We start from the raw sequence: 19431 nt of genomic DNA on the forward strand, positions 1-19431 counted from the left end.
ATGAATGTAGATTTGAGGATCACACTAGGCGAGCAGTTGTTTCCATTTAATGCTTGAGGAACATTGGGAATGATATATTGTTCTGAAAACCTAAAACGTTTAAGTGAGTGTGTTAGAATACTGGACAGTGAGATCCTTTATATGTAACTGACATCTCTAAGACCACTGAGAAGTGAGAGAACCAATGAGCGATACTGTTGCCAGGCTACAAACTCCAGAAGGCAGAAGAGATGGGTAGACAGGCAGGGGTGTTGGGCTATGTGTAAAGGACAATATAATAACAGTAATAATCCTTTACATTTGTACAGCACTTTAGAGTTTACACTGGGCTTTTACATCTTTTTTCTAATTTAAGCTGCACAATAACACTATACAAAAACCTGAGCAGCCAAAAATATGCCATAGAATTTCTGTGGGTGGACATTCTGGATTCTAAAATAACAAAAATGTGGGAATAGTGTTAGCCTATACTGGACAAGACCCACTGACTGAATCAAAATTTTAGGTAAAACCAAGGAAGGTGCAGAAGTAGACTAGATGTCCTCACCAGGCTAAAGTAGCAGATGGTTTCCATTAGCCATGTGCTGATTAGCTTCTTCCCAAGAATGTGGAATGGATTAGTGCCCAGCTGGCTATGTGAGAGCCACCTGGAGAACTTATGAACATGCAGATTCCCTGATCTTACTCCTAGAGATTCTGAGTCAGTGGGTTTGAGGTCAGTCCTAGAAATTATGCATTTTAACAAGCTCTCCTAGTGAAGTTGATATGCACCCAAGTTTGTAAGCCACTGCTGAGAACTGCAGCTAGAGAATTTTACACTGTGGGTCTATAGTTGATGAGACTACTTAACACGCATGTCAGTGGACCTGGGTTGAGAAAAGACTAACCAATCTAGTTGAGTACTCAAGTGAATAAGTGCTATAAAAAAGAGGAAGCTTCCTGTGAATGTCATTTTTAAAGACTTGAAATATATGTATGTATATATATCTACACACATACAAATATATCATGTATATATCATATATATATACATGTATCACATTACATATTCCAACTTGGGTGACATATGTATCACATATTACAAAGTTCCAAACCAAAGGGTGTTTTAAAATATTGTTAATTGGCATTGGGGTGTGTGTTGCTGTGGACAAAGTCCTAGCCTAAAGAAACCATTTTTTTTAGAGTGGACCAAATCCTGAACTTAAACCCAGAGGACCCCTGGATAGGGGTCCAGTTTAACTGTGTCCAGTGTATGACCGTAGACATATGACTTCATCTTTCTGAGCTTCACTTTCCTCCCTCTGAAAAATGGCCGTGATATATTCATTTCCCTGTGTCTCCTCTTCCCATCTATCCTTCTCTTGTAGTCCCTCAGTCTGAGCTAGCACCAGCCTCTGATTGAATTCCTCCTCCTTTCTCAATCTTTTTTTTTATATTCCCAGATTGCTCACAGAAGCCGAGAATGTAAGCTTTTGTGTAAGTGCATATGTTGCAGGAGTAATGGTGATATATTTGGGAGGCATACATAGGTGTACAAACTATGCATATGCACATGATCTTCGTGCTTACTATTCCCATCGGGAACGTTCTGAACTCTTCATTGTTTCTTTTCTATCAGCTCTTTTTCTTCCCTGGAAAATGGATTTATGAACTAGCCTTGAAACCAAGCACTTAAAGTAACCCACAAAAATGCCCACTACCCTGTTCACATTCACACATGTCCTTTCATGCCACAGCATTTTTGCTTTTCTCTGATATTCTTGTTGCCTTTGCCTTAACTCTATAATCATGTTGACTGTAATATTGCTGTTTTTCCTGGAAGCTGAAATGTTGTAAAGTACAAAGTAGAGAAAACGGAAATAAGGAATTGGTACCAGGCTATCGTGGAAACTGAGATTTCAGACTTTTCTCTATATCTGTAACTAGGTGGATATTTAACCAAATGAAGACAAAAATGAACTTGGGGATTTTCCCTACTAAACGTCTGTAAATGCACCGTGCTAAAAACGAAAACCAATAATAAACCCCTTTTCCATTCCTTTGTAGTGAAAACATTGTTCAATCCAGCCCCTGCCATTGCTGACCTGGATCCCCGGTTCTACACCCTCTCGAATGTGTTCTGCTGCAATGAAAGTGAGGTAAGGGTGAATTGCTTTGGTCATTCTGTGAGAAACCATAAGTTCGAGCAAGTAGATGAAGCAAAGGGGCAGAACTAACCACATCAATTTGATGACGTGAATTCTCAGGCATGGTAAAAACAGATTTTTTCAGTTTACTGGGGTGTGGAGAAAAGGAAATTAGTAAATCCTAGCGGGGGAAAAAGGGATTCTCTGAGTCACTTCTATATTCTAGCACTTTTCAAACCTCAGTTAATTTTAGTCCCTTCCTTGCTCTCACACTATGGGTGTTTTGTTTTCTTTTTTAATTATTTCATATTCTGCGGACTATATTAGAGTTGCCAGGTTTAGCAAGTGAAAATACAGGATGCCCAGTTAAATTTGAATTTCAGATAGATAATAAATAACATACCTAACAAATTTATACTGTAAAATTACCTGTCATTTATCTTAAATTCACATTTAACTAAGTTTCCTGTATTTTATCTGGCAACCCTAATCCGTGTAAAACTCCTGGAGGATCTGCTACATTCTGTTGTGAAGACCGTGTCATGATGTGTACATCTGAACAGACTATCAATTGGTACAATAAGAAAGGGTATTGTACCACCCTTTCTTAAGTATTGTTAGGAAGAAAATTGTAATATTTCTCCCTTTTTATAATCCAGACAGCATTAGAACAGAGCTCTCTCCCATTATTGGGATGCAGGTATACACACTGGTGAATGTAACATGGAGAGAAAGAAATTAATGAACTGTAAAAGTTGAATTTCCATTTTTTGTTTTTGAGACAGGAACTCACTATGTCACCCAGGTTGGAATGCAGTGGTGTCATCATGCCTCACTGCAGCCTCTACCTCCCAGGCTTAAGCAATTCTCCTACCTCAATCTCCCAAGTAGCTGGGACCACCACGCTTGGCTAATTTTTAAATTTTGTGTAGAGATGGGATTTCGCCATGTTGCCTAGGCTAATCTTGAACTCTTGGGCTAAATCAGTCTTCCTGCCTCAGCCTTCCAAAGTACGGGGACTACAGGTGTGAGCCACTGCACAGCCTAATTTTCCATGTGGTTTAAAGGTTGAATGAAGGTTTCTAGGATTTCTTGACCTGCTTTCTTGATAATTTCATCTCTCAAAACATAGAGGAAATAAGAAAGAAGACTGCTACAAATAAACTAATTTTAACAAACCACAATAGGTTATGCAATATTTTTGAGCAACCACCATGCTAGGAAGAAGGAATTGTGGGAAATAGTGACCATTTCACAATAAGAGGTTAGAGTACCCTCAACTACTAAACTGGCCTAAACTTTCCTGCTAGATACTTGAAGAGCACTCTATTTACTTCTCAAATGTTCATCACAGCTCAAATTACTTATTCGATTCTTCTGTCTTCCCCATTAAATTACAAGTTCCATGAAGTCAGAGACATCTGTCTTATTCACTGTTGTATCCCTGATGGCTCTCCCTGTGTATATAGTTATCTATTGCTGCCTAATAAATTACCTCCAAAATGTAGTGGCTTACAACAGCAATAATTATTTATTGCCACTCCCAGCTTTTGTGCATCAGGAATTCACACAGGGGATAGCATGGTTTGACTCTCCTGCACAATGCCTGGGGCCTGAGTTGGAAGACACAGAGGCTGAGAGCTGGAAGTTTTCTTCACTCACATACCTGACAGTTGATGCTGGCTTTTGGCTGGGGGCATAATGAGGTTGTTGGCCAGAGCACTTACACATGGCCTCCACTTGTGACTTGGGCTTCCTCATAATATGGTGGCTGGGTTTCAAGATCCAGCTTCCCAAGAGAAGGAGACATCTGGCAGAAACCATGTTGGCTTTTGTGATTAGCTTCAGAAGTCACACAGCATCACTTCTGACTCATTCTATTGATTTAAGCAGGAAGGTCCACCCTAGTACCCCACCCCTTTATAGAAGATTGTCATTGGCACAGTGTAAAACCAGGATGTATGATCTGATATAAGTTAATATGGTTATCTTTGGAAAATAATATCTGCTACATTAACTATACATAGTTGGCACTTAGCAAATGCTTATGAAATAAATAAATGAAAGAACTCTGGTCTTTTTTTTTTGCTGGGGGGATGGAATCTCTGTCGCCAGGCTGGAGTGCAGTGGTGCAATCTCAGCTGGCTGCAACCTCCACCTCCTGGGCTCAAGCAATTCTTGTGCCTCAGCCTCCCAAATAGCTGGGACCACAGGCACGTGCACAACACCAGGCTAATTTTTTGTATTTTTAGTAGATATGGGGTTTCACCATGTTGGCCAGAATGGTCTTGATCTTTTGACCGCATGATCTTCCCACCTTCCAAAGTGCTAAAATTACAGGCGTGAGGCACCACACCCAGCCAGAATTCTGGTCTTTAAGGAAATTGGTCTCAGAAACTTAATGGAAGTAAGAAAAACATTAAAAGCTTAATGTTCTTACAGATGAACTCTAATCACAGCAATAATGTAAATTCATGCTTATGATACTCACTCTGCTCCAAACACAAACCATTGATAAGTAAATATTAAAGGAGACAATGAAAAGATACAAGCTCTAAAACAAGATAAATAACTCCACAGATTAGAAATGGAACGGCCTCACAGAGCATTCAGCCCTGGATATGCCGGCTATACAGCCCCAGAAACAGGCAGAGGTGGTAGGAAGTTCACCCACTGTGGGCCATGGGCACTAAAAGTGTGCCATTTCTAGGGGACTGAACCCAAGCCCACAAATGGAAACCGTACATGCTGGGCTGTGGCTTCCCTGCTAACAATAACAGGTGGAGGAAGCTGCTGCCCCTGCTGCCTGAAGCGTATATAAGGCTCCCAACCTGAGGAGATAGGAGGACAAAGACACAGCCTCTGACCAAGAAGTAAACCAAGTCAACCGCTGACACTTAGTGACTGGACTGGCAGTAGCCCCAGAAACAACAGAGCAGGAACTCCCTATTGCCAATACAATGCCTGGTTCTGGTTTAGAGACTCTTATGTGCCTGGTGGATGCTACTATAAAATCATTGAGGGCCAGGCATGGTGGCTCACGCCTGTGATCTCAACACTTTGGGAGGCCGAGGCAGGCAGATCACAAGGTCAGGAGATTGAGACTGTCTTGGCCAACATGGTGAAACCCTGTCTCTACTAAAAATAACAAAAATTAGCTGGGCGTGGTGGCGGCTGCCTGTAGTCCCAGTTACTCACAAGGCTGAGGCAGGAAAGAGCTGAATGCCAGGGCATTGCTTTTTCTGCTGCCTGTCAGTGCCTCTCCTCTGCTTCCATCTTCTCTGGCAAAAACAAACAAAATAAACGAATAGTCTGCAAACTGGAAAGCAAAAACTGGAAATTAGAGAAGAGACTTTGTGGCCCGAGAAAGACCTGGAAGAATTATGCCCTTAGGTGCCAAACTTACAGGTGCAATTTACACCAAAATCATTGGCAGTGATCCCTTCCTTTCTCCTTTCCTGCCTCCCCTCCAACCTTCCTTCCCCCACCCCGCCTTTTTTTGGTAGAATTCTCTTTGTTGCCCCTAACTCTTTGCTAAAATTATTATATGTGCAGAAAAGCTGAATGAACACTTTCACCTAAACATTTGATAACATTCTGCTGTATTTGCGTCTCCTCTCCCTATGTGTATTTAGCTTTGTTTTCGATTAAAAGTAAGTGAGAAAAGTATTTTGTTGTTGTTGTTGTTGAGAGTAAGTTGCAGACAGAATGATTCCTCGCCCCTGAATACTTTGACGTATGTCTCCTAAGAGGAACCACAATACTTTTATCACACCTAAGAAGATTGTCAGTAATTCCATGCTATCATCTAATATCCAAGCCACATTCCAGTTTCCCCTGTTGTCCCAAGAATGTCTTTTATAGTTTTTGTTGTCATTGTTATTGCTTTATTTATTTTACTGTACCAGTATCCATCAAGGTTCCCATTTCATTGATTGTTATGAAAAAGAAGGGAGACATTTTCTAGAAAAACAAATCTGGAAGTGGATCCAGGTTACTTATTTTCACCACTGTTTCTGTTGACTTTTGTATATTCCAGGCTGAGATTTTAACTGGCCTCACGGTGGGCAGTGCTGCAGATGCTGGGGAGGCTGCATTAGTGCTCTTGAAAAGGGGCTGCCAGGTGGTAATCATTACCTTAGGCGCTGAGGGATGTGTGTTGCTGTCACAGACAGAACCTGAACCAAAGCACATTCCCACGGAGAAAGTCAAGGCTGTGGATACCACGGTAAGTTTTAAAGTTTAAAAATCATTTTTAGCCCTTGAAAATTGTTACTTAGTAACTAGTTAGATACTGCACCTGGATTTTTGGATAATGAGATAAAGGCCTAGTAGGTGATATGGTAAAGGAGAACAACCAGGCAGGAGAACTGTGTTTTAATCCCTCTCTAACTCTGTGGGACTTTATGCAAGCCACTTGACCTTTCGGAGACAGTTTCCTCACCCATAAGATCAGAATACCAGTAAAATTACACTTGTATTACCTATATTCATTCATTTATTCAGTCATTCATGTCCCAGTCATATGATAGGTGCTGGGGATATAGCAATAAATAAGGCAAAGTCTCTGCCCTCATGGGGCTTAGGTTCTAGACAGTGAACAGATAGCTGTGTCTTACAAGCTTCTCATGTGGAATGAACAGCAAGGAGCACTGTTAGAAGAGAACATTCTTTTAACCAGCAAATAGTAGCAGCTAACATTTACTGCATGCTTGCTGTGTCCCTTTTGCATATATCTCATTTAATCTTTAAACAATTCTGTGAGACAGGTATTATTATTATTTCCATTTTACAGAAGAAAAAGCCTGTACAGGATCACATTGCCACTACGTGACAAAGCTGGAGATTCAAATTAGGCCTATGAACTCCACACAGACATTTTCTAAGTGGACAAGCCATGGTTACAGAGCAGGAATGAAAAGGAAACAAGTTAGAAAAAAGACTCATGGTTCCCCTAAAGCTAGGGAAATACAAATTGCTTGTTTAGCGTTAGAATTCAGAAAAGCTGACTAGAAAAGTGAGTAAGCTAGAGCTGAGGACGAATAAACATTTTAGGGTTTTTATTTAGAAGAAATTGATAGATAATTATTTACAATTTTTTTTTTTTTTTTTTGCTTAGAAGCGACTTTAAAAAGTGGGTCATTATCAAAAAAGAAGGCTGAGGGGATCTGATAAAGTTTTGGATGTGAATGTACTTTGAAAAATATTCAAGTGCAAGAAATGCTCATACGACCTGAAATTAACATCTTGGTTGCCTTTCAAAATGTGCTTTACCATATATTTGATACAGTGTGCTCAGTGTTGGTATTCTTTTCATATTTAGTCATTTCTGAAACTATTAGTTTATTTTCTGTTTTGTCAAGGACAAGAACCTGAATTTGAGGGGATTCTTAGTTCTGAAATCGATCCTCCATTAGACTAACACTTAAGTCCTGACCTGAAGTGAGAAGACTCTATTCATCTCCTGCTGAAAGTAAAATGAGGGGGTCCTCAGAATCCTACATGGATGCATAGAAGTGGCTCAGCCCCTATTCTCAGTGTCCATGTTAGTCACTATCCCTTTGGGTTGTAAGCACCAGAAGCACAATTCCAACAGGCTTATGCAGGAAAAAGGATTTATTTGGTTCATATAATTGGAAAGTGTGAAGATACAGCAGAATGCAGAGTCTGAGCTGTGTCAACCAGGCAAGTCGGGTCACTTGCTCACTGGCTCCCTCCCTGTCAGCTCTGCCCTCCTGATAGCGGGCTCTGAGCTCAGGTGGGTCCACTCCACACCCCACCCTGCCTCATGTCATGTCCCTGTCCCTGGTTTCAGATACAAATCAAAAGAACTCATATCAGAGGATGGGGAAGTGGATGCTGACCAGACAAAAACAACTCTTGCCTACCACAGAACAGTCATGTGGAAATGTGCCGTTTGGGCGTGGGACTACATTTAGGAGAAACTAGCCTTGGAAATGCCCTCGTTCAAGTTGTAGTTGTGATTCTCAGAGTAATTTCATGTGGCAGGATTGGATTTCATAGATCCTGACTGATTACAACTTTGAGATTACTAAATACAGCAATGTTCACTAAGAAGGTTTTCACATTTCAATGATACTGTTTTGTATTCTTTCATTTGGATTCTTAGCACCTGCTATGAATTTTTGAGTTTCAGGAAATTGCATAAATATCCCAAGTCTACATTCCCTTCAGGATAAATGACTTTTGTTCTCTGTGGCAGCAACCTGACACAGAGGAGGGGCTCTAAGACCTAGGAAACCAGAGTTCCAGTCCCTGCTCCTCCTGAAAATTTGCTATCATGTTATGAAGTCAGGTAACCTCTCAGGGCCTCTGATACCTCACCTCTAAATTACATTACTGCTTTGAACCAGGCAGGGATAGTGGTGGGGAGGAAGTAATCTCTCAATTTTCTTCTGACTCTAGAATCTTTGGCCTATACCTAGATATTTCCATTCATTCACTCAACAAATACTAATCAAGTTCTGAATACATGCTAAACAAAAGAAAAACAAGAAATAAATAGTAGAATGTACAGTATGTTTGAATATATCTAGAGATTTTTCATTTTCTTACAGAATTTGAAGATGAACTATTAATTGGTACATATTAAACTGAGGAAAATTTTTAAGTAAAGCAAATTTTCCCTTCTAGGTCATCTAGAATATAAGGGGGAAAAGTATGATTAAGTGAATATAATATTTGTACATCACATGACTATAAATGCATAGTCATAACAATATAAATGCCAATTCTTGATTTAACCAAAAATGGATATTATAATAATATTGTTAAGAAGGAAGGATAAAGTGAATGTGTATTTGCACATTGAGGGGACATAAGAAGACTAAATCCTCATAATTGGAACTCGAGGTAATATCTAAAATTGACTTTTTGTTTGTTTGTTTTAGGCAGGATCTTACTCTGTCGCCTTGGCTGGAGTGCAGTGGCGCCATCTTGGCTCACTGCAACCTCTGCCTCCCAGGCTCAGGTGATCCTCCTACCTCAATCTCCCAAGTATCTGGGACTACAGATACACACCACCATGCCTGGCTAATTTTTATATTTTTAGTAGAGACAGGGTTTTGCCACATTGCCCAAGCTGGTCTCAAACTTCTGGGCTCAAGCAGTCTGCCCACCGCAGCCTCCCAGAGTGCTGGGATTACAGGCATAAGCCACCACACCCAACCCTAAAACTGGTTTTTTGAAAGCCAGTTTTTGAAACTGGTTTTTTTGAAAGCCAATTATCAGAAACATCAGATAATTACCAGAAGAAACCAATAAAAGAATTTAAAGTATTTGCCTCATGGAAATGGGAATGGAGTGGGATTGGGCATTTATACTTAAACCTTATCTTTTAAAACTATATATATGGATACCTTTGGTTTTAAAACAAATAACAACACACACTGAGGCCACTTCATACCCACTAGCATGGCTATAATCAACAACAAGTATTGTCAAGGATGCAGAGAAATTAGAGCTCATATACATTGCTGGTAGGAAGATAAGATTGTGCAGCCACTTTGGAAGACAGTCTAGAAGTGCCTAAGAAGGTTAAATACAGAGTTACCATATGACCCCACAGTTCTACTTCTAGGTATATACCCAAGAGAAATGAAAACATGTGTCCACAGAAGCTTGTACATCAATGTTCATAGCAGCATTATTCATAATAGCCAAAAATTGGAAAGAACCCAATGTTCATCAGCAGATAATGAGTAAACAAATTGTGGTATATCCATACAATGGAATATTATTCAGCCATTAAAAGAAATGCTGATACATACTACAAGATGGATGAACCTCCAAAGCATTCTGCTAAGTGAAAGAAGCCAGACACCAAGGGTTACATGTTATATGATTCCATTTAAATGAAATTCTCAGAAATAGATCAATACATAGATACAGAGTATAGATCTATGGTTGCCAGGGACTGGGGGAGGAGGAATGGGGAGAAACTGCCTAATGGGTAAGGAGTATTACTTTAGAGTAATGGAAACGTTTTGAAACTAGATAAGAGGTTGGTGATTGTACAACATTGTGAGTATACTAAATGCACTGAATTATTTACATTAAAATAGGTAAATTGTTAAATAATAAATTACTTTTTAAAAGGAATGAAGTACTGATTCATGCTCTGACATGGCTGTACCTTGAAAACATACTACTAAGTAAAGGAAGCCAGGCGTAAGAGGTTACATATTATGGTTTTATTTCTATGAAATATCCAGAATAGGTATTGTAAATCAACAGAGACAGGAAGTCAACCGATGGTTGCTGGGAGGGGACAGAAGGTGACTCCTAATGAGTATGGAGTTTCTCTTTAGGGTGATGAAAATGTTCTGGAATCAGTGGTAATGGTTGGACAACCTTGTGAATAAATACTAAATGCTAAAGCATATACCTTTCAAGAGTGAGTTTTATGATGCATGAATTATATTTCAAACAGCAACAAAAAAGCTCCATCTAAGCAATTCACTCATGAATGGATATTAGTGGTAAAGACTGTCTACTGAATTGCCCTGCTGAATATACTGAACGGGTTCTCAGCATGCCCCAAGTAGAGGAGCAGTGACACTGACAGGAACCAGGGTAGTGATTTTCTGGGTCTAGAATCTTCCTCATCTTTTTTATGCTATCTTTTTCCTCTCATCCAGTACTTTCATTATTAAAATTCTTACCTGTTCTGCACACAGCTGTGCAGCCTCTTCATTAATCTGATAAAGATAAGATAATTCACGTGGCGAGTGAGGAGCTCCCAGGGAGGCGTTTTCCTCTGAACAAATGGGCTCCTTCAGTTTTCTGTCAGGAGGGTATTACTTGCTCTCAGTCGGTTTGTAACCTTCTCGCTTTTCTCTTCCTCCTAATCCCTTATTAAAAACTCAGAGCTGACATGGCTGGTGGAAACATCTTTAGTTCATTGGCATGTGGTCCACTCGAGGCGGACAGCCTGCCCTAGAAGAAGCCATTTCCCGTTCTACGTCAGTGCTTCTGCAGACTGCTATATTCAGTTTTGCCTCACTGTTAATAGTTGAATATATCACTTCTATTTTTACATCTGTTTTTCCCGTTGTACTAGAGCGAGATGGTGGCAGTAGCTGCAGATGTCCTCAGCTCAGTTTGGAAGACATGACAGATGTGTCTTTTCTCCCATTTCTATATGTTATATGAATCTCAGCCTCCAAATGACAGCGTGCATGTCCGCCCTCCGTTCTTCCAACCTGAATGTTAAGAGGGTTTGCCTGCTTGCATTTAGGATTGCACTGAATAAGCACTCCCTAGTCAGAGACACGCACCTAAGCATGGTATATTTTAGGATTATTGTGCTACTGTGATATATTATAACATTAGTTATCCCTGACTTATAAGTGCTGAAATTCTTGATAATATAAATTGCTTTTCTTTATATACATGGTTAAGTCCTGGAATCTACAATAATACTCTCAAGAATTTAGTCCATAGGCTAAATCTGTCTTCTCAAGAATCACTCACTCTGTAACAATGGGTCCTCATTCAGGGTATGTAACTAAGCAGAGAACAAACAAAAGCCAGGGGCACAGGTAATTTATCTTTCCTATTCTTTATTCTCTTTTCTTACTCTCTTTCACATTTGTGTCCTATAGTGTTCAGAGTTGCTGATGAGGCACTAGGCAATGGCAGCCAGCTACACGGGTGCCCCATAACTCCTCAGGGCTTGAGAGTTTACTCTAAATTAGGATTGCACTGGTAAGAAGTAGAGATAATTTCTGTTAAAGTTTGCATGGAAGCGCTTTCTTAGGGTGAGGGGATTGCTGGGGCTGGCAGGTTACTCACAGATTTCCCAGGTGGCCTCTTGTATTCCCCTCATCCTGGGGTCTGGCCCACAGCCATTCAGGCTGTCTAAAGGTTAAGGTTAATGGACCCACCTTTTAGGCCCATCCAGGGCCCATCCAGGCCCATCCAGTTCAATCTTTGAAAATCTAGTATCTGAGGGGCCATTATTCCCACTTGGTGTGACCTTTCCTCCACCCTACATTCTCCTCTCCCCACCCTTGTCACTTCCATCAGTGGAAAGCCAAATTAATATTGCAAAATGTACTTAGAATTAATGACTTGAGGTGATCTCAGGAGGTGTTCCCCACCCAGGCAACCTGAGGCCCCATTCCCTGCTTAGCCATAGCCCTGCTGGGAGGACCAAATACTCAGCAGTTCTTACATGGGCACTGCCAGTGCTGGTCTCTGTGACTCTCCTTTAACTGTGTTTCCCCCGCAGATTCTTCTTCTCATCTCCTTCTCTCTGATCAACATATACTTTCTTTGCATGTGTTAATTAGCTGAGTTTCTGAGGGGATTTGTGGCTTAGAAGCCATTTTGTCCTTGCCTTTGCACATTTCTGTCCAGAAGCTTCTGTTATAGCCAAGATATTTCAATGTCCCTTATTGTTGATTGGCAATACTTGAGAAAGGGCTAGGTGAGTAAAATTATATCATTTAAAAATGGTAGAATCTTGGATGCTGAAGAGCCAACTATAAAGTAATCCTCTGATTTTGAACTGCATGGTTAATGTTTTTTTGTATGTTTAAATTTTTTTTACTTTTACTTTAAGTTCTGGGGTACATGTGCAGATCTTGCGGGATTGTTACATAGTTATACACACGCCATGCTGGTTTGCTGCCTCCATCCCCCCGTCACCTACATTAGGTATTTCTCCTAATAGTATTCCTCCCAAATCTCCTAACTCCCTGCTATCCCTCCCCTAGCTCCCTACCTCCCAACATACCCCAGTGTGTGATATTCCCCTCCCTGTATCCATGTGTTCTCATTGTTCAACACCCACTTATGAGTAAGAACATGCAGTATTTAGTTTTCTGTTCTTGTGTCAGTTTGCTGAGAATGATGCTTTCCAGACTCATCCATGTCCCTGCAAAAGGCATGAACTCATCCTTTTCTATGGCTGCATAGTATTCCATTGTGTATATGTACCACATTTTCTTTATCCAGTTTATCGTTGATGGGCATTTGGGTTGGTTTCAAGTCTTTGCTATTGTAAACAGTGCCACAGTGAATATACATGTGCATGTGTCTTTATAATAGAATGATTTATAATCCTTTGGGTATATACCCAGTAATGAGATTGCTGGGTCAAATGATATTTCTATTTCTAGATCCTTGAGGAATTGCCACACTGTCTTCTGCAGTGGTTGAACCAATTTATACTCCCAACAACAGTGTAAAAACATTTCTATTTCTTCACATCCTCTCCAGCGTCTGTTTTCTCCTGATTTTTTAATGATCACCATTCTAATTGGCGTGAAATGGTGTCTCAATTTGGTTTTTATTTGCATTTCTCTAATGACCATGCACTGTCCATTTTTTATCCAAAAAGTGACTGTTGTTTCCTTCCAGTTTTGATTTTAGGAGACTTACTCTGTTGGTACAGCTACTACTCAAAGTGCCTTTTGAAATCCTCTGTTTGAATTGCCTTGAGAGCCTTCATTATCACCTTTATCCCACTAATCACTTTATTGGGGCTTTTTCTACTTATGAAATGAATATATATGTCAGTGTTCAATGGGGGAATAAGAGCAGCAACACAGAAAGGTATGAAGGAGAAAGTCAGGTTTCCATGATCCTTCCACTTAGAAGTAATTGTTAACCTTTTGGTGTAAATCCCTCCAAATTTTTTTCTATGCATAGTTGTACACTTTTGAATATCTACTTACAGCAAATTTTAATAACTAATATGTATAATTGTACATATTACAACCAAAAAATTACAACTAAAAATAGTGTAATTAGAACTAAAAAGAATCAAATATTTCTTGAGAATAATATAAATAGACGTCACTGAAGAAGAAATACCAAAAAAAATTACAGAAATGAGACAATACTTAACCTCATTAGAAGTCAGGAATATACTCATTAAAATAGCAATGAGGTCCTCTTTATATGGTTTGGCCAACCATAAAGTTGGCCAGAATTAAAACCTGAGAATGTCTAAGTCCAAATAGATCACAAAACAAATATTATACAATCATGTAATTCTGGTGGGGATGTAAATTTGTACAGTGTTTCCAGAGGGGCAATTTGACAGTACTAATTATTATTATTTTTTTTTTTTTTTGAGATGGAGTTTTGCTCTCATTGTCCAGGCTGGAGTACATGGAGGAATCCTGGCTCACTGAAACTGCCGCCTCCTGGGTTCAAGCAATTCTCCTGCCTCAGCCTCCCAAGTAGCTGGGATTACAGGCATGCTAATTTTTTGTGTTTAGTAGAGACAGGGTTTCACCACGTTGGTCAGGCTGGTCTTGAACTCCTGACCTCCACCCACTTTGGCCTCCCAAAGTGCAGGGATTACAGGTATGAGCCACTGTGCTCAGCTGACAGTTTTAATCTTTAAAATATACTTTCCTTTTGAAAAGAGCAAATTTTGGCTGACGATGCTAGCTCACACCTGTAATCCAAGCACTTTGGGAGGCCAAGGCAGTAGGATTGCTGGAGGCCCAGAGTTCAAGACCAGCCTGAGCAACATAGCAAGACCCTGCCTCTATTTAAAAAAAGAATAAAGAAAGAAAATTGTAAATCTCCATCTAACAGTCTATCCTACAGAAATGCTCATATGTACAAATATTTGTACAAGAATGTTTAATCCAACTTTGTTTGCAATAACCAAAACTTGAGAAGGTATGTCTTCCTAATCATCAACAGGAGAAGGGCAAGTTATAATAATAATTAGTGCCATTTACTTGAAAGTAACTCTCTAGCTATCTCTAAGTAAATTTATATTTTAAAATCTAGAAAAAGCCTTACCAGCTCTTATGATCATTATTCATGGGAAGGGTATAGGTTGGGGAGAAGGTGTTATAAAGGGGGACTTCTTTCTACTCCATACTCTACTGAATTATTTGGTTTTTCAATAAGCCTGTATTTTTGGTGTATTACGTTGTAATTTGGAATAAGTACGACTTTGGGACATGGCCAAAAGCTATTTGGAGCCACACCTAGCAAATAAGATAGGTGATACCATTTCTCTGAGGGTGTGCCAGTAGTTGGTCACAGTTGACTCTTGGTCTTACAAAGAACCTCTCAAACAGTTCATAATCTTCATATAACTGAACATAGAAGCCCCTTGACTTAGGATAACCTCTGAATGGATAGACTCCTGGTGTCAAAAATGTAGATCTCCATTACCTTCCTATTGAGGGCACTTGAGGCTCCTTCAGTCTGGATATTTTATTACATACTTCAACATGTTTTTTTTCTTAATCTTTTTAAAGAAACCATTCCTCAGAAAACATGTCATTTTGTGCAGTTCTTGGAAATATCAGAATAAATGTCAAAGCATCACTGTTTCTGTTTGTCATTCAAATGTACAGCAGATCTTCAGGCAAAATTTCTTCACATTCAGGTTTTCTGAATGAATGAATCTGCTTGTAGAGCTCCATTTAACTCTCCAGTCCTCAGTCTCACAATTAGTCATAGGTTGAGTGATCTTAACTTTGGTTTTTGCCACATTGCTTGGTCTTCAGTTGATGGATTATCTGGAGGAGTTGTAAAAAGGACCAGCCAACAGGTGATGCCTCATGTATGTTTAGGTATTTTATAGGTCACATACCTCATCTCCCATTTGAAACAGTCCTGAATGGAATGTCTTGTGAGGGATGGAGGAACATGTAACACCATGCTATGGACTGAATTGCATTCCTACCAAAATTCCTATGTTGAAGCCCTAGCTCCTAATGTGTCTGTATTTAGAGATAGGAAAAGAAAATAATTATGGTTAAATGATTCTTTGGGGATGTGAGAATTCTTTAGTCTAATAATAATAAAAACTGGGCACCACTCTGTGCCAGGCATCACGCTAGACTCTATGCATTACTTCACATTCTCAGAACAACCCTGCAGGATGGGTTTTTGCCTGTTTGAGAGAGGAGGTAAATATGGTTCTCAAAGGTTACATGACCTGCCCCGGGGCCTACAGCTGGTAAGTTGGCAGAGCCAGGATTGATTTTAGGTTGGTCGGTCTGCCTGCCTGTCTGTCTGCCTCTGCCACTCACGTACTTTCTACTGCACTCACCACCCTGCCTCTTGATTTTAGGTTGGTCGGTCTGCCTGCCTGTCTGTCTGCCTCTGCCACTCACGTACTTTGTACTGCACTCACCACCCTGCCTCTTGATTTTAGGTTGGTCGGTCTGCCTGCCTGTCTGTCTGCCTCTGCCACTCACGTACTTTCTACTGCACTCACCACCCTGCCTCTTGATTTTAGGTTGGTCGGTCTGCCTGCCTGTCTGTCTGCCTCTACCACTCACGTACTTTCTACTGCACTCACCACCTGCCTCTTGATTTGGTAACAGTCTGCCTGGCCTTCACTCTCTCTTATCTGACATTCCAGCTCTGACTTTCCTTGTCACTTGTCGTGATACAAGCGTCTATAATTGCTCCTTTTCTGTAGATCTTCAGAAGCTGCCAGATCTTGAAAAGGCCTTGCTTACTTTGTACAATATACTGCAGCCTCATTTAAATGAAATAATCTGTGTATACCCTAAGAACAGTGCCTGGCACCTGTAAGCACTTAGTATGTGTTAGCTCTCATTAGTATATCTCTGTATATCTGATTGTTCACTTAACTACTTTATGGATCATTCAGGGTACCAGGTAGCATAGACCAGGAGCTGTATCACCCACCATTAAGCAGAATGGATATTCTCTTGGCTCTGTACATTAGTAAAGAGGACACATGTCTTACCATGATGCAACTCCAGCTTCTTTCTGCCAGGGTAAGTAGCAGGACCACATGATGATAGGATTTGGCTTTGTGTACCCACCCAAATCTCATCTCAAATTGCAATTCCCAGGTGTTGAGGGAGGGAGTTGATGGGAGGTGATTGGATGACCGGGGCAGTTTTCCCCAAGCTGTTCTTGTGATGGCAAGTGAGTTCTCACAAGATCTGATGGTTTTGTAAGTGGCTCTTCTTTCTTTTCTTCACATGCTCTGTCTCACCTGCCACCATGTAAGATGTACGTACTTCCCCTTCCACTATGATTGTAAGTTTCCTGAAGCCTCCCCAGCCGTGCAGAACTGTGAGTCAGTTAAACCTCCTTTCTTTATAAATTACCCAGTCTTGGGTATTTCTTTATAGCAGTATGAAAATGGACTAATACGCATGGACAGTGATGTTGCAGGATCATGCCCATACCAGACAGCAAAGGTTCTGGAACAACTCATGTTCATTCATTCTCTTCATTGCATGATCAAACCTGGAGGAGAGGTGTACCACTCTTAGAGACTATAACCAAATCATTTTTTCATTAAATTTCTTTAAATAGGAGCTAAACTATAAACTAAACTGCTAAACTATAAAGGCTAGTGCAAATGTGATTTTTTTTTAACATTCACAAACTAGCTTTTTAGTTGAGGCAAACTCCTGCCCATCCTTAAGGTCTATCTCAGAGAGTTCTCTTTGGGCAACCCCAATGCTTAATACAATGCTTGGTATATAAAAACAGGCCCTCTGAAAATACTGAAAGAGTTCTACTTCCTTCTGGGAAAGTAACTAGTTTGAGTGTTAAGAGTCACCTACTCTCCATGAGCCTTAGTCTTCTCAGGGGACTAGGGTGTCAACTGGATTTCTTACATTCCTTAAGTTCTACATTTAAGATGCCCAGGGAAACAACAAATCTTAGCTATAATTCTCCCTATAAATGATTTGAAAACAGAATAATTAACCAGTTTTCCATTTTAAAACATATTCCTAGATTGTTTTACCTACAGTCATACAAAGGCCAGGCCAAAGAAACTAAGTTACAGAGAATGCATGACATCTCTGAAATCAGCATCATAGAATAAAGAAAACCCAAATGAGGTTCCGAAACAGCCCTCTGAACCTTAGAAATGATATCAGTAAAACTCTGCCGACTCTGGTGGCTAGAAAAAATGAAGGAAGACAAAAAGAAGTTCACTGACTATAAAGAAAGGACAGAGGCCAAGGTAATTGCAGAAGAGTTGGATAGACAAGGCACAAGACATCTGTCATGCCCAGGGGGCCATATTAGCTCCATTACATTATTTCCACATCAACAGATCATCTCATCTATTAGCTAATCAGGCAGAATTCAATATTTTAAATTATCTTTCTTAATCCTGCATGTGATCAGTTGAATTCCCGGGGCTCTAGAAATTTAATTGTAACTGCTTACCAGAAATGTCATCCTCACTTTGAAGAATTGAACCAGGGCCAAATGTAAGGCTGCTTTTTTCCATTTTCCCAAGGTACTGTCCTATAGTCAGACCTGGACATGTGTGTATATTTACCTATCACCTGACAGCTTAGGGGCTCCCTAATGGGATCTGGGCCCCTGGCCCTGGTTCAGAACTTAAATATGGCCAGGGACTGAAAGAGGAATATGGTGGCAGAGAAGAGGGGCATGGAAGTAGATGTAGAGTACAGAAAAGGAACCATTGTTTCAGCCTTGGAAAAAGTCAAGAGAAAAAGATATAAATCTAGATTTAGAATATTCTAAGGGCCTAGACATGAAATAGTCCCTCTGCCCAGTAAGAGGGGATTGTATAAGGTTATGGGAGCTTGCTTATCCATCTACATTAGGATTTTGCTTGCTCTTAGCTTCCTACATCTAAGCCCCACCTCTCCACCCTCCTTAAGCTCCTAAGACATTGGTGTGATGACATGGCAGTGAGCCTGTGGTCTACTCCTCACCCATCTTCCTATGATGCTGTAACAGTGTTCTCAGGAGCAAACCTGTTAGGACATCACAATAGATAGTTTCTAAGTGGTTTCCATTGAGTGACAATTTTTCTAGGGTAGACTTGAAATTATGAGGAGGTGAAAAAAACTACCTAGAGCCAGGTATGATAGTGCACACCTGTAATCCCAGCACTTTGGGAGACAGAGGTAGGCAGATTGAGCTCAGGAGTGCAAGACCAGTCTGGGCAACATGGTGAAACCCCATCTTGACAAAAAAAGCCAGCAAGGTAGCGCATGCCTGTAGTCCCCACTACTTGGGAGGCTGAGGTAAGAGGATCGCTTGAGCCTGGGAGACCAAGGCTGCAGTGAACTGAGATAGTGACATTGTACTCCAGCCTGGGCAACAGAGTGAGACCCTGTCTCAAAAAAAAAAAAAAAAAAAAAAAAAATGCCTAGAGCCAAACTATAGAGCCCATGGCAGTGGGCTCCATGCCCACTGCCCTCAGTGCCCATTGCTGCTGATGGAGCTGGACAAGGAAGTAGAAAAAGAGATGTGTGGTTCATAGCTTGCTGAACTCTGCCCTTTATATAAAAGTATGCGCATGTGTGTGTGATAGGCT

At 40.4% G+C, this 19431-nt stretch overlaps 1 protein-coding gene across 9 annotated transcripts in view; it reads left to right on the top strand.

Moving 5' to 3' along the window:
* Positions 1–19431, top strand: part of RBKS (ribokinase) — a 105020-nt gene that overhangs the window by 55276 nt on the left and 30313 nt on the right. For 4 of the 9 annotated variants that reach the window (XM_017964448.4, XM_008980953.5, XM_008980954.5 and 1 more), the window contains exons 6-7: positions 2047–2138; positions 6166–6354. In XM_017964448.4, coding sequence (XP_017819937.3) covers positions 2047–2138; positions 6166–6354 — 281 coding nt within the window. Of the gene's footprint in view, positions 1–2046; positions 2139–6165; positions 6355–7941; positions 8110–14235; positions 14912–16755; positions 16886–17124; positions 17190–19431 lie in introns of those variants that run through there. The other 5 variants (XR_008476430.2, XR_004733697.3, XR_613852.6 and 2 more) reach the window with 4 other exon arrangements.

This window comes from Callithrix jacchus, chromosome 14, assembly GCF_049354715.1.
Source record: "Callithrix jacchus isolate 240 chromosome 14, calJac240_pri, whole genome shotgun sequence".
In the NCBI taxonomy this organism is placed as follows: Eukaryota; Metazoa; Chordata; class Mammalia; order Primates; family Cebidae; genus Callithrix; species Callithrix jacchus.